General features: G+C 40.9%; 1 protein-coding gene across 3 annotated transcripts in view; it reads left to right on the top strand.

Annotated features, from left to right (window-relative positions):
* Nucleotides 1-24,873, top strand: part of DCDC2 (doublecortin domain containing 2) — a 141,615-nt gene that overhangs the window by 87,684 nt on the left and 29,058 nt on the right. Inside the window, exon 9 of one of the 3 annotated variants that reach the window (XM_069563827.1) lies at nucleotides 2,827-2,901. The exons of the other annotated variants lie outside the window; for them this stretch is intronic. Coding sequence (XP_069419928.1) covers nucleotides 2,827-2,901 — 75 coding nt within the window. The remainder of the gene's footprint in view (nucleotides 1-2,826; nucleotides 2,902-24,873) is intronic. 3 annotated transcript variants of the gene reach the window in all.

The raw sequence follows: 24,873 nt of genomic DNA on the forward strand, positions 1-24,873 counted from the left end.
GAGATGCCTGAAATGGAACACAAACATCCAAGGTGTGGTTTGATTTGTGCAGAATTTGCTATGGGCTGATTACACCCTAGGATCAGTCAGTGGTTTTGGGAGTGGAACTCTTCGGAAGCGGAACTCTTTCATTAGAGGAAATTTTACCAAAATCCCCCTTTGTATAAAACATAAAGGGAGATCTATTCTAATTGAAAGGAATTTTCTGAACAGGTGGGGAGGCGCACCTATTCATGCCGTTCCTCCTCATGTACTGTGATGCCGCTGAAATATTTTTATGGAACTCTGAGAATTTTGTGGCCAACATCAATCTGGAAAATGTATTATTAAAAATATATTACATGTTTCTATGAAAGGAGTCCAAGTTTTCAGACTCAATATAGGTTATATAAAGTTTAAGTGCTACTAAGATTTCCATTTATACTCCAGTACTCTTGCCTGGAAAATCCCATGGATGGAGGAGCCTGGTAGGCTGCAGTCCATGGGATCGCTGAGTCTGACACGACTGAGCGACTTCCCTTTCACTTTTCACTTTCATGCATCGGAGAAGGAAATGGCAGCCCACTCCAGTATTCTTGCCTGGAGAATCCCAGGGATGGGGGATCCTGGTGGGCTGCCGTCTATGGGGTCGCACAGAGTCGGACACGACTGAAGTGACTTAGCAGCAGCAGCAGCAGCAGCAGCAGCAGCAGCAGCAGCAGCAGTAGTAGCAGAGAGCTATCAAGTTATATACTCCCATCCTATAATGCAGGATTTTTCATGTTTTCCTATTAAATTTAATTTTGTTGATGTATATTTCAGCTTGACCACATCGTTTGGGTTCTGATTTTGTAACTTATCTTTTCCATCTGGATATTTGGCAGTGTGTTATCTACATAGTACCCAACTATTTTTATATGTTTTTGAAGCAAATAGGAGTCCATGAGAGAGACTTTGCTTCAAAATGACAATTGGATGTGGTTCAGCATTTTGTGGGGGGCGGTTCAAAGACTTTGTATCCAACATTCCTAACTCTACAACAGCTGTCTCCCACCCCAAGACTTTCTGTCTTGATCAACATCATCACTGTCTACCTGTGCCTGAAATTTAGGCACAATCTTGACTTCTTGCTTCCCACTGCCTCCTATTCCCAACTGTTCACATCCTGTTGATTTTACTTCCTAAATATTAGGACAGTTTCCCGATTTTCATCTCTCTGCTGCAGCCCTCGTTTAGGCATGTGTTTGCTCTCAGCAGGTAACAGTAACTTCTAACAGATGTCCTTTTCCTTGGTCTTTGCTCCGGAGTTCTATCCTCATTTCCAGTGTCACTTGTCTGAACCAAAATTTGACTGTGTGAGGTTCACATGCTTAAGACCCTCCGGTGGCCCCCTGTCACCTACAGGACAAAGCTGAAGGTCTTCAAGTTCATGACCCTTTTGGATCATCATGTTCCTATACCCTCTAGCCTGGGCTTGATACCCTCACAACATTAAACGGCTTGGAATTTCCTCCTTGCCCCATACTCCCTCTTTGTTTTTACTGGCTTCTTTGCCTGAGATTCTCCCCATTCGTGTGTGTGCGTGCTTAGTCACTTCAGTCATGTCCAACTTTTTGCAAGCCTATGGCCTGTAGTCCTCCAGGCACCTCTGTCCATGACATTTTCCAGGCAAGAATACTGGAGTGGGTTGCTATTTTCTTCTCCAGGGGATCTTTTCAACCCAGCGATTGAACCTGGGTCTACTGCATTGCTGGCAGATTCTTTACCACTGAGCTACAGGGGAAGCCTCTCCCTATTCGTACTGCAACCCAAACTTCTTTTTCTCAAAAGTTACTTATTTTAAAGATTTGGCCCACGTGTGCTCCTTCATGAGTTCTGCATCTGCATATTCAACCAACTGAGGATTGAAAATATATTAAAAAAAATTCCAGAAAGTTCCATAAAGCAAAATTTGAATTTGTGCATACTGGCAACTAGCATTGACATTGTTAGGTATTATAAATAATCTATGGTAGGTTATATGCAAATACTATGCCATTTTATATAAGGGACTTGAATATCCACAGATTTTGGTGTCCACGGAGGTCTTGGAAATATTCCCCTGTGGATACCAAAGGAAGGGTGACCATAATTTGCACTTCATCATACTAGATACTTAGTAAATACTTGTTAAATAAAATAATGGATGAGTAAACCCACTTAAATGCACATACTCTTGTTATTTCCCAACCTGAATTTTACCATCATATACACAAAGATATGGGCTTCCCTGGTGGCTCAGTGGTAAAGAATCTGCCTGTCAATGCAGGAGACATGGGTTCGATCCCTGGTTCAGGAAGATCCACTGGAGAAGGAAATGGCAACCCACTCCAGTATTCTTGCCTGGGAAATCCCAAAGGACAGAGGAGCCTGGTGGGCTACAATCCATGGGGTTGCAAAAAGTCAGACATGATTTAGGGACTAAGCAACAACACAAAGATATATAGATTAGTGAATCTGTTAACTGCTGTGTTGAAATGCAAATATTCTGTGTTTGGTGCTTTCTTCATCTATCAAACTAGCAGCCTTGTAAAAAAGAAAGAAATTCCCTCAATAATGAAATGCTATGTGAACTTACTTTGGACTTCTTTCCATTATTACTTCTTTCCTAAGCACACACAAACAATTCTGGAAGGAGTAGATTTCTAATTAAACTGCCTGACTGGAGAGCACTTTTTGCATAGTTCTTTCTTTCCAATAGCTTCAAACAATTAACCTGGAGGTAAAATAATATGAATTCATTGACTACTCCCTCTGATATTGTAAATGTGCCTCTTGACAGTAAGCAATTTATAATTTCCTTGGCAGAAGGAGCCGTACATATGAAGCAGGTAACAGTAAATTCAGGAAATGGTCCAATATCAAAGAAGAATGGCACTGATGGTAAGTGTTTGGCATTTTTATGAAGCAGTGGCGATTTAAACAAAGAGAAAACAGGTAACCAACCACGTCACGTATGAATGGGCAGAAGCTTAATTTACAAAATACATATATTATCTAGGAAGGGAATCTGGTGGAGGTCCAGGAAGCAGAACCTCTCTTGATTTTATGTTGAGGGAATGGTGAGGCTACCAGGGTTATTCTAGAAATGAGCACATCAGTGCACCGAAATTGAAAACTGGTATACTATTTGGAATTGGGCTTTATTTATCAGAACTTTCTCATGAAGACTGATACCACTGTAATCAAGTAAGAACCTCTTGCCAACTGAGTTTGCATCCACTTGAAACCCCTTTAGAAAGAGAGGAAAATAGTGAATTCAACATAGGGAGAGCCATCAAGTGCTACCCAGGAGAGTCATGGTCTACTGTCTTCAGACGGAGGAAAGCTGTTTGCTAGGCTGCTCCTTGGCAAGCACATTAAAGGGAAGTTTGCCAGGTTTTCCCCGTGGCCAGAAGGAAGTACACTTTGAAGCAAACAGACTTTTTCCAAGAACTCCATCACTTAGCTATCATTTACCAAGCGCTGACTCTCCAGAAGGCACTATGTTAAGCCATAGAGAGAATTCCATGGTTGCTAAAGCAACACCGTGAATTGATTTTCCATGTTCCGCACCCCTCTGCCCCCCAATAATATTTAGTCTATCAACCAGATACAGCCTCCTGTAAATTAAAGAGCATTGCCTGTGTTAAGTGAGAAATTTAGGTCTAGTCATGCCTTGGGCAAATTATCGCGCAATTCTGCTCTCAATTGGAAAATGAAAGGGTTGAACCATTTGCTTTCTCAAGTCCTTTGAGGCTCTAAAATAGAATGATCTAATTAATTTTGATGGCCTTCTGGCTTCCATTTTAGTATTTGTGAGTGTATGTAGTGCCCGAACATGCTGACTGAGTTAACTTTGTGAACTTGCGCAGAAGACAAAGTTCTGAAATACAACGGCAACAGTGTGTTCATTTAAATGGGAAAACAGCCTTCTCCTCACAGGGGAGGCATAAACCTCTATTGCTTAGGTGTTTGGAAACTTAATGAGTTAATATTTATTATGCTGTACAAGAATCATTAAAATATTTCCCTGCCTGGTTCGTTGAGATGTGGTGCTTTGATTTTTACGGCATTTTATATGAACAAATTTTTAAATGCACTACTTCACTGTATGGATATTCCTGACGCTTCAGACGCAGCTGAGACATATATCTTTTTGTATCTGTTACAGTGGATGAAATTGCTATAAAAAGTTTAAACTGCTCCATCAACGAAATTGAGCATTTTAGTGAAAGAAACTTAGTATGTGTGTGCATAAAATTACCAAAGTCACATAGCAAATATTATCTTGAAGTCATTTCTGAAAGGGAGTATTTTAATGTTCCCAGTGAATAATTTCTCTCTGCCCGAGAGCTACTCTTGTATCCTGGGAAATAATCAGAGGAGAAGATAAAATTATTTAGATTTGCAGCTTCTTGTCATGGGAGGTGAAGGCCTTTTTATTATTATTATTAATGCGATGGGAATAGTTTCATCACACCGTGTCTCTGCACAGCACAACCTTTTCATCATGTAAATAATTATAGTTCTGAGTTTCTTAATGCCTCCTGCTGATACTGCACCTCCATCTCAACCACTGTCTATCTGAGCGAGAAAGATGGCTCTCTTCTCAGATGAAGGTTTCTCCAGGTCCTGACACTTGGGGGCAGTGGCGGGGTGGGGGAAGGTGCTTTCTCTGCCTCAACACGGACCCAGGTCTGAGCTGACTGGAAAGGTGTGCACCAGGAAACAGGAGCTTGTTCTTTGCAGAGTAAACTTTTCTTCTTTGTAGAAATTGCAGTACTTTTTCCAGAGAAAGGCTGAGCTTGCGGTGTCTTTTCTTTGCACAGAAGCTTGCTTCTGTACCCAGGGCTCCTGGCCTGGTCTCAGAAAGGACAGCCTGTATATCCTGGGACTAAGGACTAGACCGGGCGGGCCAGAGTCCTCTTGGTGATCCAGGGATGTCAGGTACCATTTCTGCTCTTGGGGAGCTAATGTTCTCACATTCTCATGAGGGAGAGGGATGGCGAACCAGGAAATGGAGAAGTAAGGCAGGTAAGGGAGCAGGAATGCTGTCCATGTGACGTGGGAAGAGGTGCCCTGAGCACATGTCTCCTCACGGCTCCATCTCTGCATTTGGAGACCAAGTCATGGGTCAGGCAAGTGTGTCTTTCATACAACCCTCCCCCCAACCTTTTCTGTATCATTTTTGCCCCTGGGGCAATGACTTCTTCCCAGGTAACTGAAATGGTAAAGAATCTGCCTGCAATGTGGAAGACCTGAGTTAGATCCCTGGGTTGGGAAGATCCCCTGGAGAAGGGCATGGCAATACCCACTCCAGTATTCTTGCTGGAGAATTCCATGGACAGAGGAGCCTGGTGGGATACAGTCCACGTGGTTGCAAAGAGTCAGATACGACTGAGTGACTAACACACACTCAATGACTTTTTCCAGTTTCCCTTAGGTCCTTGGTTGAGCCCTGCCATTTTGGAATGGAGAATGGCAGGATATTTGGTGGTTAAAAGAATAGACAGTCTTCAGATTAAAAAAAAAAAAAAAGAAAACAATTTTAGGGGAGAATTTAAAAAAATCAGATCAAGTCTTTTTGCATTGAAATGAATTTTAGCCTTTTTGTTGTGAAAAATCTATACCCTCCTAAGACTTAGTAACTCCTTGTGTGTTCTGCCTCTCCTTAGGACCTTTGACCCAGCCACTCCCTCTCCCTGAAATGTGCCCCCCGCCCCCATATCCATTCCTCATGCTTTTTAAGTCATGTTATTTTTAAAATAAGGCCTCCCCTTAGTGCTTCAATATTGCACCCTCTCTCTAGCACTCCATGGCACTCATATGACCTAATATCTTGCTTATTGTATCCATTGAATGTTCACTGTTTCTCCTGCTCCCAACCTCCATGAGGCCTTTAGATTTCTGCTTATATTCACTTCTGAATTCCTAGTTCTTGGAAAAAAGCCTGGTGCATAGTAGGTGCTCAGTAAATGTTGTTGAATGGATAAAAGTTTTTTTTTTTAATTTATGATTAGTTTTTAAAAGGTTGATTTAAGCATCTGCAATGTTGACTTCAGCCTCCATTAGGGCTCAGTGCTGGTGGAAGTCACCTTAACAATCCCAGAAGGACCGTGCAAGTCAGTGAGTCACCGGTGGGTCCACCCCCTCCCTCTGAAAAGCACCCCAAGGCTTAGAAGCTACACCACAAGTTTTTCTTGTAAGTGATTCTCAGAGTTTCAGTAGGCGTCCGAACTGTTCTTTCACTTTGAGATTCTTTTCCTTTGTGCCTCTAATGGAATCAGCGCATACCTCCAAAGATATCACCTTGTCGCTGTTTTGGCTAATCCCCATCTCTGGTTCCACACGTGTCTTTCTGGTATCTTTCAAAGCCATGTGGTGAGGCCTGGCTGCTTCCTGAGGACTCGGTCCTGGGTGAGAGTGCAAAACAGTAAGGCAGGAGGGCAGGCAGCCCTGCACTCTGCCCCACCTCTTCCTTAAAGAGACAAAAGATTAAAAAAAAAAGAAATCAGCAAAATCCAAAACAACAGCAAAAAACCCAGTGAAGTCCCTTAGGAAAAATATCGCAAGGGCTGTTTGTTTGTTTGGGGGACTTAGGGGTTAGAAGCAAGTGCTCGTCTATTCCTGACCCAGGTAGGAGGGGGCACAGTATCCACGTGGCGGGGGTGGGTGGGGTGTGTTTGTGTAGGTAGAGGTGGTGGGGCAGGGAATCCAATGGCCCAACCCCGGGGCATCTCAAAGCAAAAATGGCATGAGTGGGAGCTGGCCATCTGCTGGGCTGGAGACCCTCTGATGTCTCCTACCGTCTTGAGGGTGTCAGGTCTAAGTGTCCACGGGAAACTCCTTCCTCTGTGGTTTGGTTCTAAAGGACATGACTCTAAAATAATGGAACCAAGATGCACTTACGATTTACCTTCATTTGCAAGTTGTAAGAAGACATGGTCATAAGCTTGGTATTTTTTTTTAATCATATTACAAGTGTGTGTGTGTGTGTTTTAAAGTTTATTTGGCCTTGTTGGGTCTTAGCGCTGCACACTGAATGTTCAGTGCATCATGGGATCTTTCGCTGCGGCTCGTGGGCTCTCTAGCTGTGGTGCATGGGCTTAGATGCTCCGAGGCCTGTGGGGTCCTGTTTTCCTGACCAGCTATGGATCCTGCGTCCCCTGCATTGCAAGGCGGACTCTTAACCACCAGTGAAGTTCCTAGTGTATGTTCTGAGGAGACTGCTCCTATAGATGAAACCAACCTTGTCTATTTGACCAGCTGATTTACTTTAGCTTTGACAAACTTTGGTGCTCCTTTCCTGAAAAATTTAGTGAGAGTGTTGCAGGCAGAATAATACCCCCCATCCCAAATCCATGTCCTAATCCCCAGGATCTGTGAATATGTTGTTTTAAAGGGCAAGATGAGAGTTAAGGCTGCTAATCTACTGACCTTAAAACAGGGAGATGATCCTCAGTTACCTTGGTGGGTCCTAGTGGACTCATAAGGGCCCTTGAAATGTGGAGTGAGGCAAAAGAGTTAAAATCAGAGAGATGGCATTGTAAGGAAGACTTGATGATGGGCCGCTGCTGGCTTTGAAGATTGAAGAGGACCACAAGCCACGGAATGCAGATGGTTCCTGGAATCTGGAAAAGGCAAAAAGATGGATTGTTCCCTGGAAACTGCATAAAGGATCACAGCCCTGCTAACACCTTGCTTTTTAATGCAATGACATACATTTCAGCCTCTGACCTCAGAACTGTAAGATGATAAAACTATGTTGTTTTAAGTCATCAAGTTTGGGGTCATTTGTTACAGCAGCGATTGGAAACCAACACAGAGAGAGTAAAGGGAAACTTGTCTTTGTGTACGGGCCACACGCGCCCTTCCCAGGGCTGTGGTTTTCAGTATTCTTCCAGGGAAAATGAAAAGACAAAGACAGAACCACAGAGCACATTAGAAGTCTGTGATGGCTGAACCTGGTGTTGACCACTATGACTTCCCTCCGGGGACTGGAGTCAGACCCTCACTTCAGGCCAGTGACCAGAGCTCGGGAAAACAGATTGCCGCTGGCAAGGCCTCAAGCCAAGATTCCTCCACCATGGCCGGGATTAGGGAAAGAGATGTATACGGGAATATTAAAAGTTAGTGCACAGTGCTGCTCTTGGAATTCTTCATTAGCAGATGTTTAAAAGTCAGCGCTCTAAAATTACTTGCAGAAGCTTATAAATATGAATTTCTTCTAATTCACATTTTATAAGAACTCCTATCAGCTGTATCACAGCTTGAAAAATACCAAGAATGCATTAGAAAAATCTTTCTGTTTAAAACTAGATTGATCCCACATTTACATGGCAAAAGAAGGCCATTACACGGCAGGCAGTAAAAGCTTCATTTCAGAGAGCTCGAGGAAAAAAACTCAAAATAATTCACTTCTACCCAGGCCATTTGACAACAGTTAGACTTTTCCTTACAAAATAAAATGAAATACCACCACCTGCTGCTTAAAATCTCCAATTAATGCTATAAAAAGTGCCTTCATTTAAAAAGCCAATGTGTAAATTTCTCCAAGCTGGGTGCAGGCGTTTCTTCAAATTTACTGTAACCTTTTGCTCCTGTCTGCTTTCAGATTCCAAAGAGAAGCCAGAACTGATTTTCACCTAATTACTTAAGAGTGAAACCCCTTCTTGTTCATTGGGTTCAGTTATTTAAGATACTGATAACTCACATATAATCTGCCGCTATGTGTGTTTAGTAGAAATTGCAAAAGATTATTGAAGCTTGCCAACATTCCACCTACAAATTAAAACAAGGATGTTTTTGCAGACCCACAGAAGAGAAAGAAGAGGCTAGGAGAAAAAGTGAACAGTGGTCTTTCTGACCTTGCAAAACTCTATGTTTTTAAATTTTGATTCTTTTTTAAATTGAAGTATAGTTGCTTTACAATGTCATGTTAGTTTCTGCTGTACAGCAAAGTGAACCAGCTAAGACTCCGGGCTTCCATTACAAGGCTCTTTTAAGATCAAATCAGCAGGTGTGAGATTCACCACCTTCTAGCAGTTTTTAAGGGATGAGGAAGCGCAGGTCTTTTCTCTCTCTTTCCCACCCCAATAGTCAGGTTAATGAGAACTTCCGAGGGGTGAGCCCCTGGACACCTTTGAAATGCACCCTTCTGTTTACCAGATGAATCGAGGGACAGTCAGCTTTAAACACTGGCTAGGCAGGGTCAGCTGAAAAATCGGCATAAGGGGTCATTTGCAGCCTGTGTTGAGAGCAAAGCCAGCAGGCCGATTCTGACATTCTGTTTCCTTATGTGGCCAGTGTGCAAGACAGGAGCTAGTATGGAAACAGTTGTCAAGAATCATTTGGAAAAAAAAAAGAAAAAAAAAAAAGAATTATTTGGGGCTGTTGCAGGAGCAAGGAGAAACTGGTAGACAAGACTGTGGATGGATGTACAGCTTGACCTAGGACAGTCCTGATGCCGAAAGCTCAGCTACTTTATACCCTGGTGCCAAATCAAATCTCAGAGACAGAGTTTTGTGTGAAGTAAAAAAGAGTAGCTTTATTGCTTTGCCCAGTAAAGGAGACACAGTGGGCTAATACCCTGAAAGCCAAGTGTCCCAACTTGGGGAAGATAGTGAGAAGTTTTATGGTAATTGTCCAAAGAGGGCATGATCAGCTCGTGGACATTCTTCTGATGGGTTGGTGGTGAGGTAAGTAGGAGTCAGCAACATCAACCTTCAGGTCCACCTGGCCCAGGGTCTGCATGTTTGTGGGTAGCATACCATTGTTAACACTTCTGCCACGTGGAGGGGGTTTCAGTATCTGCTGAACAGTTCAAAGATACCATTGTGTGTATCCTTTGATGGGGAACCTAGGATCTTGCCCCAAGGCTGCTCTTGACTGTTTCTCCCTGATCTTCCATCCTCTCCCTTCCATAATCAGCAACTGCTTAAATCTGCTCTTTATATCTCAGGGAAGGTCCTGGAGGCTGAATGAAGGCAGTTTTCTATTATCAAAGCAATGGGGTGCTCAGGAGCCCCACGGGGCCTTGCACGGTGGCAGTCCCAGCATCTCTGCTTGACCCTCAGAGCTCTTCATGATAGCCTTGGAGATGACTAGTACTCTTCTCCCACTCCCCCTCACCATTAATCCAAGAGGAGTGATCTCTTTAATTAGGTGCCTTGATGATCCCTGCCCCTCCAGTGCTCTGTTCTTATTTTTAATTCTTGCCTGGCATGTCCTGCCCTACCATATCTCTTTTCCATGGCTTCCATGCTCCAAGCATCCAGAGGAAGTGGTACAGCTTCCTCCAGGGAAGACTTTATAATCCTCACTTGAACTGACCTTAACCTTTCATGGTTACTTCCTGAGTCACAAAACTGGCATCTAAGCTAGAGGTTTGTTCTCAAAGAGGTATCCATGTTATTTTTTGCTTAATTAGATCAGTAGATCAAGCTGATATGTGGTGGGCACCCTGCCATCTTCTCCACTGTCTTCCGTGGGTTTTGGTGAGATTTCTGTCTGTTGCCTTTTCCTTTACCCTTATGTTCCTTCTCAGTCTGGGAGGAAAGGTCAACCCCTTTGTGTAACAGTCTATCTTTAAGTGTAGTGACCCCTCAGAGTTAGGTCAAAGGATCTCTCTTTGTATCTACATCTCTCTGGAACACGAGTCCTGTATCCCAGCTACCTCCTGCATGCTTTCACTGATGTCACAGAATTTTCAAGCTTAAATTTGGTTCTAAATTGAGCCCCTTTGTGGGTCCCCTCCAGTTATGTCTTCCTCCTATATTCTCCGCACATGCCTAAGTGAGAAACTTCAGAGTCATCTGTTGGCTGGGTTCCTTCCTTGCTTCAGCCCACAGGTGCTGTCTGGTCTGTTTCTAACATCTCTGGAATCAGTTTTGCCTTTCGCCCCCGACAGTCATTGCCCTGGGTTGTATCCTCTCTATCTGTGAGCAGTCCCATCTCAAGGGTTCTCAGTTTCCAGACTGAGTTTCCTTCTTCTCTTCTTGACAGTCACAAGTTATCATCTGAAATGCAGAGAGGATCAGGACTCTACCTTAGAAACTTTGGTGGCTTCTTGTTCACCAGAACCCACCCTGTCTCTTTCACAAGCTTATAAGTCCTGTTGAGTCTGCTCTCGTCTTCTTGGCTTGTACTCAAATAAGGATGGTCCAGCCGCTGGGATCCTGAGTGCCTTGCGAGAGTCTGCTTAGATTTTAGTGTCTCTGTCAAACCTTCATTGAGCCCTCAGTCAGAAATAAACATTCCTTAAAAAAAAATTATTTATTTTTTGTGGCGTGTGGGATCCTAGTTCCTGGATCAGGGATTGAATCCACGTCTCCTGCATTGCAAGGAGGATCAGTGGATTCTTAACCGCTGAACCACCAGGGAAGTCCCAGATATAAGCACTCTTCTTTTAGGGTACCGTTTGCCCTTGGCACAGACCTTCATTATGGTACCTGTTATATAAAATGTTATTTATCGTGAACATGATCTGTTCTAGGGCAGGGACATGCCTTTGTTCATCTTTGTGTCCTGAATGCTGGCTTTATACCGGGATCAGAGTGGGTGAGGGGCAGGTATCAACCGAAGTTTGTCAGTTAGCGGATGTCCACTTCCAATTAGAATACATATCCATTATTGGGAAAGTGTTACATGTTAAATGTCTTTTTATCCTTATACAATGCTAAGCACACAGGTGACAAAGAATGAATACTTGTTGGCTAATTTGTGATTAAAACTATAAGCAGGAGAAAGTGGAACTGTGGGACATAGACATGTGGCAGAAATATTGGATGTCAATGTTGCACAGCATTATGTGGGAGTGTATGGAGATTTGCTCATTATGCTTTAGTGTGATATACTGTTTTTTATTGCTTTGGTATGAATGGGAGCACATGATTTTAAAACAAGAAATTGCCAGGATTTGGGGAGGAATATATCTTTAGATGAAATTGGTCGAATTAAAAAGGAAAAGGGAGGCTTCCCTGGTGGCTCAGTGGTAAAGCATCCACCTACCAATGCAGAAGGCACAGGTTCGATCCCTGATCCAGGAAGATCCCACATGCCAGCCACAGAGCAACTAAGCCCAGGCACCACAACTACCGAGCTTGTGCTCTAGAGCCCTGGAGCTGCAACTGCTGAGTCCACACGCCATAACTACAAGGCCATACACCCTAGAGCCCATGCTCTGCAACAAGAGAAGCCACAACAATGAGAAGCCCACGTACCACAGCTGGAGAGTAGCCCCCTCTTGCTGCAACTAGAGAGCCAGGACAACCATAAATAAACAAAAAGAAAATCTAGAAATATCTGAGAATTCTAAGTTTCCTTGAAAATAAAAAGAGAGCTTCGGATTCACCAAAGGGCTACAGTCTCAGAACATGCATAATAGTGTGTGTGTATGTGTGCGAATGCACACACAAGTGTGTATGTGTGTGGGCAGTCATATAGGTAAACCCTCCTATTTACAAGTTCTTTTTATGCAGTATATAAAATGTAAGTAACTCATGGCATCATTAATTTGCCAGTGTGTACCCTCTCTGACAATTTGAAGGCCTTTCTAAATTTAAGGTAAAGTTGTTGGAAGCCACATGAATTTTGTAAAATATTGGGAAAGTGAGAGGGGATGTTGAATACACAAAAGGTAGTTTTGCAGTTGCTAAATTAACAGAACAGTGAATAGCTGTCTTTGTTGGAGTGGAGTTCCCCAGCTCACATGCATACAGAAATATCATCCTGGTCTCTGCTTCCTTTGTGGCCCCTTAAGACCATTGCATATGGTTTTATCATCTCACTTAAAAATGTGCAGCCTAAAATGTACTTAAGAACAACATGTAACACATTTAAATGTCAAATTGGACGGTATGAATATTCTTAGAATAGCATTCATAAAGAAGTCAATTCACTTCGACACAATCGCAATGATATCATGAGCTCTCTCTTTGCTTAAAAGCCCTTTCCGAAAGTTTTCTGATAGGGGATTGCTGGATTCCATTTATACCCAGGTGTAGATTTCATTAATGTGTGCTCAGTCCATTTGGCCATGGACTTTTTGTGGAAGAACCTCATGATCTTTTTTAATGCACACATACTCGTATGAAAATACACATTTTAATCAGTCCTTTTTTTTCATGAAAGTTTAGCTTTTGCTCCCTCCAAAAGAAAATATATCCAATAAGCAAATATTATTGGAAATAAAAATAACTTTGATTATAGTGAAACTTTGTGACGTCACTGTTTAAACGGTGATTTGATTTTTTGATTATTTTTATTTGTATTCTAGTTGATTCCACTGCCTTATGGATGTACTGTTATTTTATAGGGATCTCAGCTCTCCTTTCAATGAGAAAGGATATACAAAAGCTTCAGGAACATCTAAGGAAAACAGTTGGTTTTTCAGAATTTCTTTAACACTGAAATTAAATCTGTTGCTTTTCACTTTTGAGCTAAGAATAAAATCGTTATGGATGTTCTCGTACTGTGTATTAATGCCTGTTACACTCCAATCCCACATTAACATTTTTATTTCCACTGAGATTTCTGATATAATCAGGTATTAAACCTTGTGGTTATTTTGACAATTATGCTTTTTATGGAAGGAGTCTAACAGTTAAACCCTCAGTTAGGAAAAAATGTTGTTTTACTTCATCTGGAAGAAAAATTATTCTAAGAGATGGTTAGAAGATTCAATAGTAGGTTAAAGATTTTAAAGAAAAGCTCACAGATAGAGTCCTTTATTTTCCATTCATGAAACAAAACAGATAAAACATTTTTCTTTCTCCAGCTCCCTCCACGGCATATGCCGGGCTCAAGCTCATGCCTTGTGCTCTATGCCTGAGCCATCAATTTTAAAAAATTGACAGTTCTCTGTTATTCTTCCAGAGTTTAAATTCCCACACTATCCTATAATTTTTATTTATTTAAAAGAGTATTCTCTCCCTTTGTCTTGTTTGTCAAAACTACTCACCCTCCTTCACATGCCGTCCATCTTGTCACCCAGACCTCCTATTTGCATTTTCAAATTTGAATTTGCCTTTTTTCCATCCATAACTTAGAAGGCAGCCTTAAAGTTCAACAAACAAACAAACAAACAAACAGAAACAGCTCTTCCCTGTGACTTATAAAGAATTTGCTCAGGTTTGGTCTAATTAGCATGATTGTTGTTCATTACCTTAATATTTTTCCAAGGTACCAGTTAAAAGGCAGAAGCTTGGGAGAAGCTTAGGCCTTGGTCCTAGTGCTATGAAAGTTGGGCAAGTTACTTAAACCTCAGGTTCTTTATCTGTAAAGTCATCCACAGACACCTACTTCACAGGGTAGTCACGGGGAGTGTGGTTAGCATATTTAGCAGATGTTCAAAAAAACTGCATTGTTTCTCGGTCTCCTGGCTCCATACTGAGTGCTGTATGTAGCCCAACCACTTTGAATGTCACGGGATGTGGGAGAAATGAATATGAGATAATCTCATATCTTGACTAGGGCAACATCTGAATTGTCCATAATGTGGTACCGTTACGGTACAGGAAGTAAGTATAAAAATTTCAAACACGCGAAAGACAAAGACACTGGGGGAAGGGGCCCCTGAGTTGCGTCTGGAAGGAAGGAAGGATGGGCCTGTGCTGTGGCTGGGAGGAGACTGCTTGAATAGAGGCCGGGAAGTGAAGAGTACAGGGAAGTGAGTGCCATCATGTTCCCCTGGGGTTGAGGGGTCAAGTTGCAGAGCTATGGAAAGTCAGTAGGAAAGTCAGTCCTAATTATGAGGGTCTTTAGGAATTGAACTGGAGAAGGCGATGGCACCCCACTCCAGTACTCTTGCCTGGAAAATCCCACGGACAGAGGAGCCTGGTAGGCTGTAGTCCGTGGGCTCGCTAAGAGTTGGACATGACTGAGTGACTTCCCTTTCACTTTTCACTTTCATGCATTGCAGAAGGAAATGGGAACCTACTCCAGTGTTCTTGCCTGGAGAATCCCAGGGACGGGGGAGCCTGATAGGCTGCCGTCTATGGGGTCGCACAGAGTCTAACAGGACTGAAGCGACTTAGCAGCAGCAGCAGCAGGAATTGAACGGAGGAGTTTACATTTGAAACAGAACGTAACAGGGAGCAGGAATTCAGGTAACTACATTGTCCTCGTTAAGTGGACTATCTTCCAGGGTGGCAAGAAGTGAGCGTTTTTATGCCTTTTATTTTCTCTAGAGTAGTGAAGTGATTTTTTAAACTCTCTTTGACTCATCATATGAAAAAAACCTTTTTTTTACATCATGAGACAGTACACCTGCATATACTGTTTTGTCACTAAATTGTGTCTGATTGTTTTGCGACCCCATGGACTGTAGCCCACCAGGCTTCTCTGTTCATGAGATTTTCCAGGCAATAATAACGGGTTGCTGTTTCCTACCCCAGGGAATCTTCCCGACCCAGGGATCAAACCCGCATCTCCTGCATTGGCAGGCAGATTCTCTGCCACTGAGCCACCAGGGAAGCCCTGCATATTACTTGTGTATATTTGTTTCATGAAATAAAAGTTTTGTGAAACAGTGTTACCCCAGTATGTGTACTGCACAGGGCTGACGCTATAATTTGCAGGGTCTTATGCAGAATAAAGATGTGGGACCTTTTGTTTAAAATGCAGGAAAAACGTGCTGTTAAAGGTACTTAAATATATACTTTTTCCTTTCTTCCATGGTCTCTTTCTTTCTCAGTTTGTCACAATGTTTTGTTTATTCTGCTTTTGTTGTCATTCTAAGTAAAGAAAAATTAAATTAGATGTTTAAATTATTAAGATGAATTGTACCATTTGTCTTTATAACTTGCAAGGCCAGAATGTTATAGTATAAGATCACTTAGCTCATATATGAAATCACCAAAATTGTACAATTTGTATGTCTTAGCTCATACTTGCCTGTGCATTGTGTTCTTATCAGAACAGCGGAAGTACCATATAAAGCTAACACAACTATTTGTTTCATTTTTAATGTGCACATTCTCTAACGCTCTTTGCCTTAGGGGTACTGATGAGTAAGGAAGGACTGAAAAGAACAGGACTCTGGGTTGCCTTATGTTTCTCTTTCCTTCTATGTCATTTTCAGCAGAAGGGATTGACTACTACAGGAAAGTAACATGACTGCTACAGGAAAGTAACATGAGTAAGAAAGAGTAGGATAGGATTATCCTCGGTCATTCTTATTTCTTAGAAGGCCATTGCCTACTTCTTTGGAAGCAAGTTCTGGTTTTCTTGGAAAGTGTGGTCCCACCACACCTTTCTTGGATACAGACGTAATGTGCTTATCCTGTATTCACTTTGGGTCTTGACAGTCGCCCATGCATCCTGGGTCCACCTGAGTTCTGTGCTCACCGGGCATCACCTAAGACAGGGAACCATGGGCACACGTATCATGCACGCATCCTCTCCTCATGAACGTGCTGCATTGTCTCATTGGACTTCCCTTCAAAACTAAAATTACTCAGTTTCAAGATGCTGGCCGCAGATCGTTAAGCCAAGTTGGAGACTTTTCATAGAATGGGGTCTTATGAGACAGTATAGATCACAAGCCCATGAAGCTGACAATATATTTTCTGTTTTCTTCTACCTTATTAAAAAAAACATAGTTGCAGCACATTACATTGATGCCACAACTTACTAATGAGCCATGATCGGTAAATTGGGAAACCTGCCATTAAAAACATAGACTCTAGTGTCAGATTGCCAGGTCTGAATCCTGCTTCACTGCCTGCTGCCTATGACCTTTAGAGGACCTCTGTTTTTCATATGTAAAATGTAGGAAATATTGGTAATTACTTCATAAAGCTGCTTTGGTATTAAATGAGTTAATACATGTAATATGCTTAGCGTGATGAATGTCATATAATAAGCATCCAATAATTATTAGCTGATCATCACCATTAATATTGTTACCATTATTATTAATTTACATCTTGCTCTAGGTAAATGCTGAAGAAGAAAAAGTTTCTTTATTGAACAGTAAGCATCTCCGCTCATCCTAAAATAGATACTATCTTAGGTTTACCAAGCTTTGTGTTTTATCTTGACTGCACATATGTGAAATATTATAATAATCAAATGAAAGTTAATTCTTACCAGCCTTAATGCAATGAAAATACTTAAAAATTAAATGTAATGAAAAACTCAATGAAAGATTACTTTATTTCTCTTCCTTCTCTCCAAGATTAAAACAAGTAGATGATTGGTATTTGTCAATTACCAGTTTAATTTAAAAAAAAGCAAGGATGTCTGAAAGATACCATTCCTTAGCTTAAGGGACCAGAATTATTCCTTTTGGAGTGAAATTCTTAGATGATAAACTTCAATCATAGGTTAAAATGCTAGAGGAGAATGTTTTCTATCTTTGCAAACATACAGCATACATTGATTTTTGCTATAGACCCAAACTAAATCCCTAAGTCACAACATTAAATGAAAAGAGTGCAGAATCTGGTGGGTATTTAGTCAATACCTGTTGTCAGAACAACATCAAATCAAAGTGAGCAAAATACTGGCTGATTCGTTTTGATCTGTTTTGAATTTTGTTCCTTGATAGTTTCATAATAAATAGTACTATTTTGTAGCTAATTTTCATACTTCTCATTATTAATTGAGGCTGTTTAGCTCTCTTCCCATTGATGGTTGAGCGTTTTATGTTTACTTGAGTCTCTCAAATTTGGTACTAAGTTGATATATGGTCACTTTATATCTGATGGTCTATCAATTGCTGATACAAATTTGTACATGATATATGGACATATTTGTGGTTAGATAATCATCTTAACATGGAGTTCAACAGACTCATTTAAATGAATTTATCTCAGACTATTTTAAATAAAATTCGGGACACAGTAGATATTGCAGAGAAAAATGTATGCAAAAATTTGTTTTTATCTACCATTTATTAACAGCAGTTCCTTGAGTTGTAGACTGCATGTGTCTTCAAAGATATGCTAAATTGGGTATATTTTAACTTCCCATTTTATGTTAAGATGGAAGATTAGCTACCAATCAAAGCTAAGTTATATCTTTAGCAAAGCATTAGCTCTGATAACAATTTATCTTTCTCTTCAAAAATTGCTGAGGAACAGATAAAAACACCTTAAATGACAAGCATTTAAAGAGATCTCACTTTGATTCTCTAAAGCAAATGGAAGCATACAAACCTGTAAAATGCTGGGTTAAATTGAGAACAGCCTCACTCAGTTTTAAAGAATAATGCAGATCTATTACCTGTGTCAATTAGATTTGATCCACGTTCTTTTTTTCCAGAAGACTGATTTGCACATTCACAGTACATGTCACGACCCTGAGTGAGGACCACAGTTCACAGCATCACTAACACCCATCTCAGGATTAGGTTAGCTTTGAAAGTGGTGATATTATACTTACTTTACACTTCTAGCAGGATTGGTGTTTTTAAGCACAGTATTTTAAAGCATACTATTGCTAGTAAATGGAAAGTGAATGTTAGGGCCTTAGATGATTAAAACTGTAATTTAGAAATAATTGGGATTAACAACCAACTTTTTAAAAAAGGAAATTCAGTTCAGTTCATTTTTATTTGCATACCTGAGCTAGGTTTTAATCCATTAATTATATGGTATATATGTAATTTGGGAACAATTTTTAGAAGCAGGAGCTCAGTCTTCCACCTTAAGTCGATCAACTGCAGATGAGAGTTTGAAAATTTACAATTCTGGTTTCTCTTGGTTTTTAGATTCCTTGTATGAATTCTTAGTGGTTTCCTGAAGCTAAGGAGTTTTAATTTCTTTGTCTGAAATGATTCTGAATGACCACGCTAGTGTTAAATAGAATGCTTTCACTCAGGCATGCCAGTTGAAGGTGACTTGTTTCCTGGGATGGTTGATGCCTGTGGGCTTCTCTCCCCATATCCCTTACAACCTACAGCCAGCCTGTCATGTTGTAATCCTTTTAGGATTTTTGGCTAAGGTTCAAACTCCAATAAATGTCTGTATAGTAAGAATGGTGTTTTCATGAAATACAATTCCAGCTGCACGTATATTATCAACATGAAGATGATCCATTTGGGTTTAACTTGGCCATGGGTGAATGGGGATTGTTTGGGTTCCTGCAAGAAGGCTTGGATTTCATTAGACATGCTTGTGCATTAGGGACATAGGTTTAGCAACAACTTTATGGTGCTGACATCTGTGACAAATTCTTTGCAAGGCAGGAGTCAGAAGAAGTGGGATTTAACCCTATTCAGTTCAGTTCAGTTCAGTCGCTCAGTCATGTCCGACTCTTTGAGACCCCATGAATCGCAGCACGCCAGGCCTCCCTGTCCATCACCAACTCCTGGAGTTCACTGAGAGTTGGGTCCATCGAGTCAGTGATGCCATCCAGCCATCTCATCCTCGGTCGTCCCCTTCTCCTCCTGCCCCCAATCCCTCCCAGCATCAAAGTCTTCTCCAATGAGTCAACTCTTCGCATGAGGTGGCCAAAGTACTGGAGTTTCAGCTTTATCATCATTCCTTCCAAAGAAATCCCCGGGTTGATCTCCTTCAGAATGGACTGGTTGGATCTCCTTGCAGTCCAAGAGACTCTCAAGAGTCTTCTCCAACACCGCAGTTCAAAAGCATCAATTCTTCGGTGCTCAGCCTTCTTCACAGTCCAACTCTGTGGCATCAGGCCTCTGAGTTAGGATTTGTGACTATGGTCTCTCTTCTCCAGTTCATAGCTCATCATCTTCCAAGAGTGATTCATATTACCCTTGTTCTCTGATGGGCACACTCTTTTATTCTGCATCCTGATATAATCTGACTTTTATGTTCTGCTAAAAAGCAGAGACATTATTTTGCCAACCAAGTTCCATCTACTCAAGGCTATGGGTTCTTCCAGTAGTCATGTATGGATGTGAGAGTTGGACTGTGAAGAAAGCTGAGCGCCGAAGAATTGATGCTTTTGAACTGTGGTATTGGAGAAGACTTTTGAGAGTCCCTTGGACTGCAAGGAGATCAAACCAGTCAGTCCTAAAGGAAATCAGACCTGAGTGTTCATTGGTAGGACGGTGTTGTAGCAGAAACTCCAATACTTTCGCTACCTGATGCGAAGAACTGACTCATTTGAAAAGACCCTGATGCTGTGAGAGATTGAAGGCAGGAGGAGAAGGGGATGACAGAGGATGAGATGGTTGGATGGAATCACTGACTGAATGGACATAAGTTTGGGTAAGTTCTGGGAGTTGGTGATGGACAGGGAAGCCTGGTGTGCTGCAGTCCCAGGAGTTGCAAAGAGTCAGACACGACTGAGTGACTGAACTGAAAAGTGCTTTCACCTAGTTGACCAGATCATTGCGATGCCAAAGCTGGAGGACATTCTTTAATACTGACTACTCCTTTGCAGTTGTCTTTCACTTTGCCCATAGCTTTTCTCTTTTTTGGCTACTCCTCGCAGCTTGTGGGATCTTAATTCCCTGACCAGGGGTCAAACCCATGCCCCTTGCCTTGGAAGCTTGGAGTCTTAACCACTGGACCACCAGGGGAGTCCCCTCTATGCATATTTAGCAGTCTGTGTACCACTAGTTATGTTACCATTCTATTCTACTGGTTTTACCATTTAAGTTTCCTACTAGACAATAAGCCTCTTTCTGTTATATGCAAGTATGCCATTTATTACCATGATAGTAAAACCTAAGGTATAGTCAAAGCTATGGATTTTCCAGTTGTCATGTACGGATACGAGAGTTGGATGGTACAGAAGGCTGAATGCCAAAGAATTGATGCTTTTGAATGGTGATGTTGGAGAATACTCTTGACAGTTCCTTGGACTGCAAGGAGGTCTAACCCATCAATCCTAAAGGAAATCAACCCTGAATATTCATTGGAAGGACTGATGCTGAACCTCCTATACTTTGGCCACTTGATGCGAAGAGCTGACTTATTGGAAAAGACCTTGATGCTGGGAAATACTGAAGGCAAAAGGATAAGGGGGCAGCAGAGGATGAGATGGTTAGATAGCATCACTGACTTAACGGACATGAATTTAAGCAAATTCATGCCAGGAGATAGTGAAGGACAGGGGAGCCTGGTGTGCTGCAGTCCATGGGGTCACAAAGAGTCGGACAGGACTTAGCAACTGAACCACAACCATGATACATTTTCTATGGTAGAGAAGTAACTTGAGTATGGGTAGCTCTTTTACAGACTAAAATACACAAGGTCATTTGGAGGTAGCTGGATTAGCCAGAATTAAGAACAGGAATCGTGAATTTTAAGTCATTTATTAAGTAATTTCAAGTCACTGGGACCCAATGAAGAACAATTCAGTTATTCTGATAAACTAATTTGCAGTGTAATTTTTATATGATTACAAAATTAGAAATGAAAAAAATGAAAGCTATATATACTGGTTGGCTTAGGTAAGCCAACTCAGAAGTATCTTATTTTTCTCAGATCCATGTATCTGTTATGAACTTTATAAAGTATATCAAAATTGATATAGATTATAAAATAATTTTGTCATGAATTATAATATTTTATATATATGTGTTTTATTCTTTGTTCTTTGAATATTGCTGATTTTGATGAAAATCTAAAACATCTAAAAAGAATAAAATAGAAATGAAGGGATAAGAACAAAATTACCTTTGATCTGGGGAAATCAATGGTAATAATACTTTACTTTTATTTTCTGCCTACACTTAGCAAATTTTGTTATCCCCATTTAAAGTCAAGGTAAAATAATCAAAATGGTTAAGATTAACTCTATGCAAAGAGTTAATAGTCAAATTTAAACATCAATTGCATATCAGATGATAATATCTAGAGTAGGAGTCAGAACGCAGAAAGAAGCCAGATACCATTCAAGCTGCAGTTAAGAAAACTTAGCCTATTTAAGTGGATGGATAAAGTTATTTTCATATAATATTCTAAATTTCCAAAGAAAAATATCACTCACTTATGATATTCTTGTTCCTGTAAAGAGTTTCCATTTGAGTTTATGGGTCATAATGAAACATACGGGGAAGATTAGTGATTAAAAAGCATTCGGGTTATATGGCTGTACTAAATTAGATGTACTCAGAACATTAGCTGTTACTTGATTAGTGTTTCATTCTGCCTGATGATAATAAACTTTAATTCAGGGGAGCACTATAAAGGAGATATTGTACAAGTTGTTATGAGGATCAGAGAAGGGCTGGCCAGTACCCTCTTCATCAGGAAGTGTTATCACATGGGAATCCCTCTTCCTTCTCAAAATCACTACTTGCTAAACTTCATGCGGGGTCCACTTTCCAAAAGTGCCTTCTCTGAATTTTATTAAGATGTTGTGATGACCACAGTCTGGATCTGGGAAGGGTTTTATTGGAAATTAAATATATTTCACATATGAGTATAGTTCACATTAACCATATTAGCTATGAACATTATTTGAGTGTCACCTTCTTACCAATTTTACTTCGAATTCTGCCTCTAGTGATTGATGACACAGATAAAGACAGCATGATTTTCCTTATAAACAGAGCTATGTACTTTTCCCTTCTTGGAATATTATCTTATATACTGAAAGCCATAAACTCCTTGCTGCTCACATTTTCTTCTCAGTAATTTACTGGGTTTAATGAGCTGCTTTTTAAAGTCAATACTTTATAGTTAATTTAATATTTTTATGAGAAAGTCTCAGTAGTAAAGCATGGTAAAATGTTTATGGTCACGCTAAACTTTCTTATTTACATGTAGAGCTTCCACTTAATAGATATCTTGTATTTCCAGAAACTATTTAAAACTGGCCATTATTCTGTTATTTTTCTTTTTTTCTGTCCTGATAAGTTCTGGGTGAGTGAGTGAAGTCGCTCAGTCGTATCCAACTCTTTGCAACCCCATAGACTGTAGCCTACCAGGCTCCTCTGTCCATGGGATTTTCCAGGCAATAGTCCTGGAGTGGATTGCCATTTCCTTCTCCAGGGGATCTTCCCAACCCAGGGATCGAACCCAAGTCTCCCGCATTGTAGACAGATACTTTACCGTCTGAGCCACCAGGGAAGTATCAGTTTCAAATACTGAACACATTCAATTATAGTTTATAATATGATTTTAAAAGAATTTTTAATAAATCTGGTGAGAAAGTATCCTTTAAACAAGATTTTTGTTGCTATTTAGTTGCCAAGTCGTGTCTGACTCTCTTGTGACACCATGGACTGTAGCCCGCCAGGCTCCTCTGTCCATGAGACTTCCCAGGCAAGAATACTGGAGTGGGTTGCCATCTCCTACTGCAGGGGGTCTTCTCAACCCAGGGACTGAACCCACATTGCAGGTGGATTCTTTACCACTGAGTCACAAGAGGAGCCTTAAACAAGATTATTGGGCTTACATACTGATTATCACCAATTACATGAACATATCATTCATTATTTGGCCACTTTTCTTACTTAACATTTACAGTATTAACATATTAAAATTCTGCAATGTTACTAAACTAAATACTGATGCACTGAAATAAGGAAATGCTTTCATTTCTGCCATTGTAGTTGTGGAAAGGCTAAAAATGCATAAGCATTTGTATCCCATTTCTGTAGGGGAAACAGGTTCGTATTTATTACAAACTACATGATGATGACATGACTGCCCTACCTCAGCAGCTCTGCTTTCATTTTTTAGGCAATAAAATTCATAAGGGATAAGTGAAAAATAATTGAGGAGCATTTTTATTTTTACTAGAGTGTTTGTTATTGCTTTGCTGTGTAATATACACTAAAATGTCTATTCATGATTCAAAGGAAAAAGATTAGAGCTGAATTTCACTGTAGTGTGCATCCAAGCATTGAATTTGATCCTCAGTGTAGTAATTGAATGAAAGCAGTATTGTGTATCAAATTTATCCTCGCTTTAGTTTGTTAGCAAATGGCTTTTATAATGAAGATTTTAGGGTAGGGGAGGACTTAAAAAAATTGAATCCCTTTTCTCCTTTCTGGCAAATGTGTGGGTATCTTGGGGTGGGTGTTTTTTTGTACATTGTAGGGGAGTGAGAAATGGAGGTAATAACAGAGAAGGAAAACAGAAGGCTGCACACTTGCAGGAGGTTTTTTAACCAGTGCCTTCAGACCAGGAGGAACGGGGTGTCTGTCCTCCCTCAGCAGGTGTCTGCAAGAATCAGAAAGCTGATTTGTGAAAGCTCTTGCCCCCGCAATTCTTTCCAGATCATTAGTTTTGAGCAGTTGGTGTATTAGTTGCCTGTTACAGCTGTAACACATTACCACAAACGTGGTGGCTTGAAACAACATAGAAGCTTATCACCTTACCATTCTGGAGCTCAGAGTTTCCAAAGTGGCCCTCACTGGGCTGTAATCACGGTGTTGGCAAGGGCTTAGTCCTTCTAGAGTCTCTAAGAGGAAACTTTCTATTCTTTCCCTTTGCTGGTTTGGATGGGTTGGCTGCAATTCCCTGGTTTATGGCCTCCTTCCATCTTCCAGGCCAGCAATGACCCCATGGTCCTTCACCTGACACTGATCTCCCCGCCACTCTCCTTCATTTCCAAGGACCTTTGTGATGACACTGGGTCCACAAGAATAATCTAGGGTAATCTCCCCATCTCAAGGTCAGCTAATTAGCAACGGTTATTCTATCTGCGATCTTTATTCACCTCTGCTACACGAAGTGACTAACTGGGTGGAGAGATCTTGGGTAGCATATTATTTTGCCCACCACACATAGCCTCATTTGTATTGATCCTGTGTAGCTTTTATGCCAGTCTTCTTTCTATTCACTTCCCTCCATCCCTCTCCTCATTTAAATCCTATAGTGCCAAGTGTAGCCAGACTAGGGCAAAAACCCTGTAACAACACAAAGAATTAATGGACCGGGCTAGTGGCTTTTGGAGAAGGCAATGGCACCCCACACCAGTACTCTTGCCTAGAAA

The sequence above is a fragment of the Ovis canadensis genome, chromosome 20 (assembly GCF_042477335.2).
Source record: "Ovis canadensis isolate MfBH-ARS-UI-01 breed Bighorn chromosome 20, ARS-UI_OviCan_v2, whole genome shotgun sequence".
Lineage (NCBI taxonomy): Eukaryota > Metazoa > Chordata > Mammalia > Artiodactyla > Bovidae > Ovis > Ovis canadensis.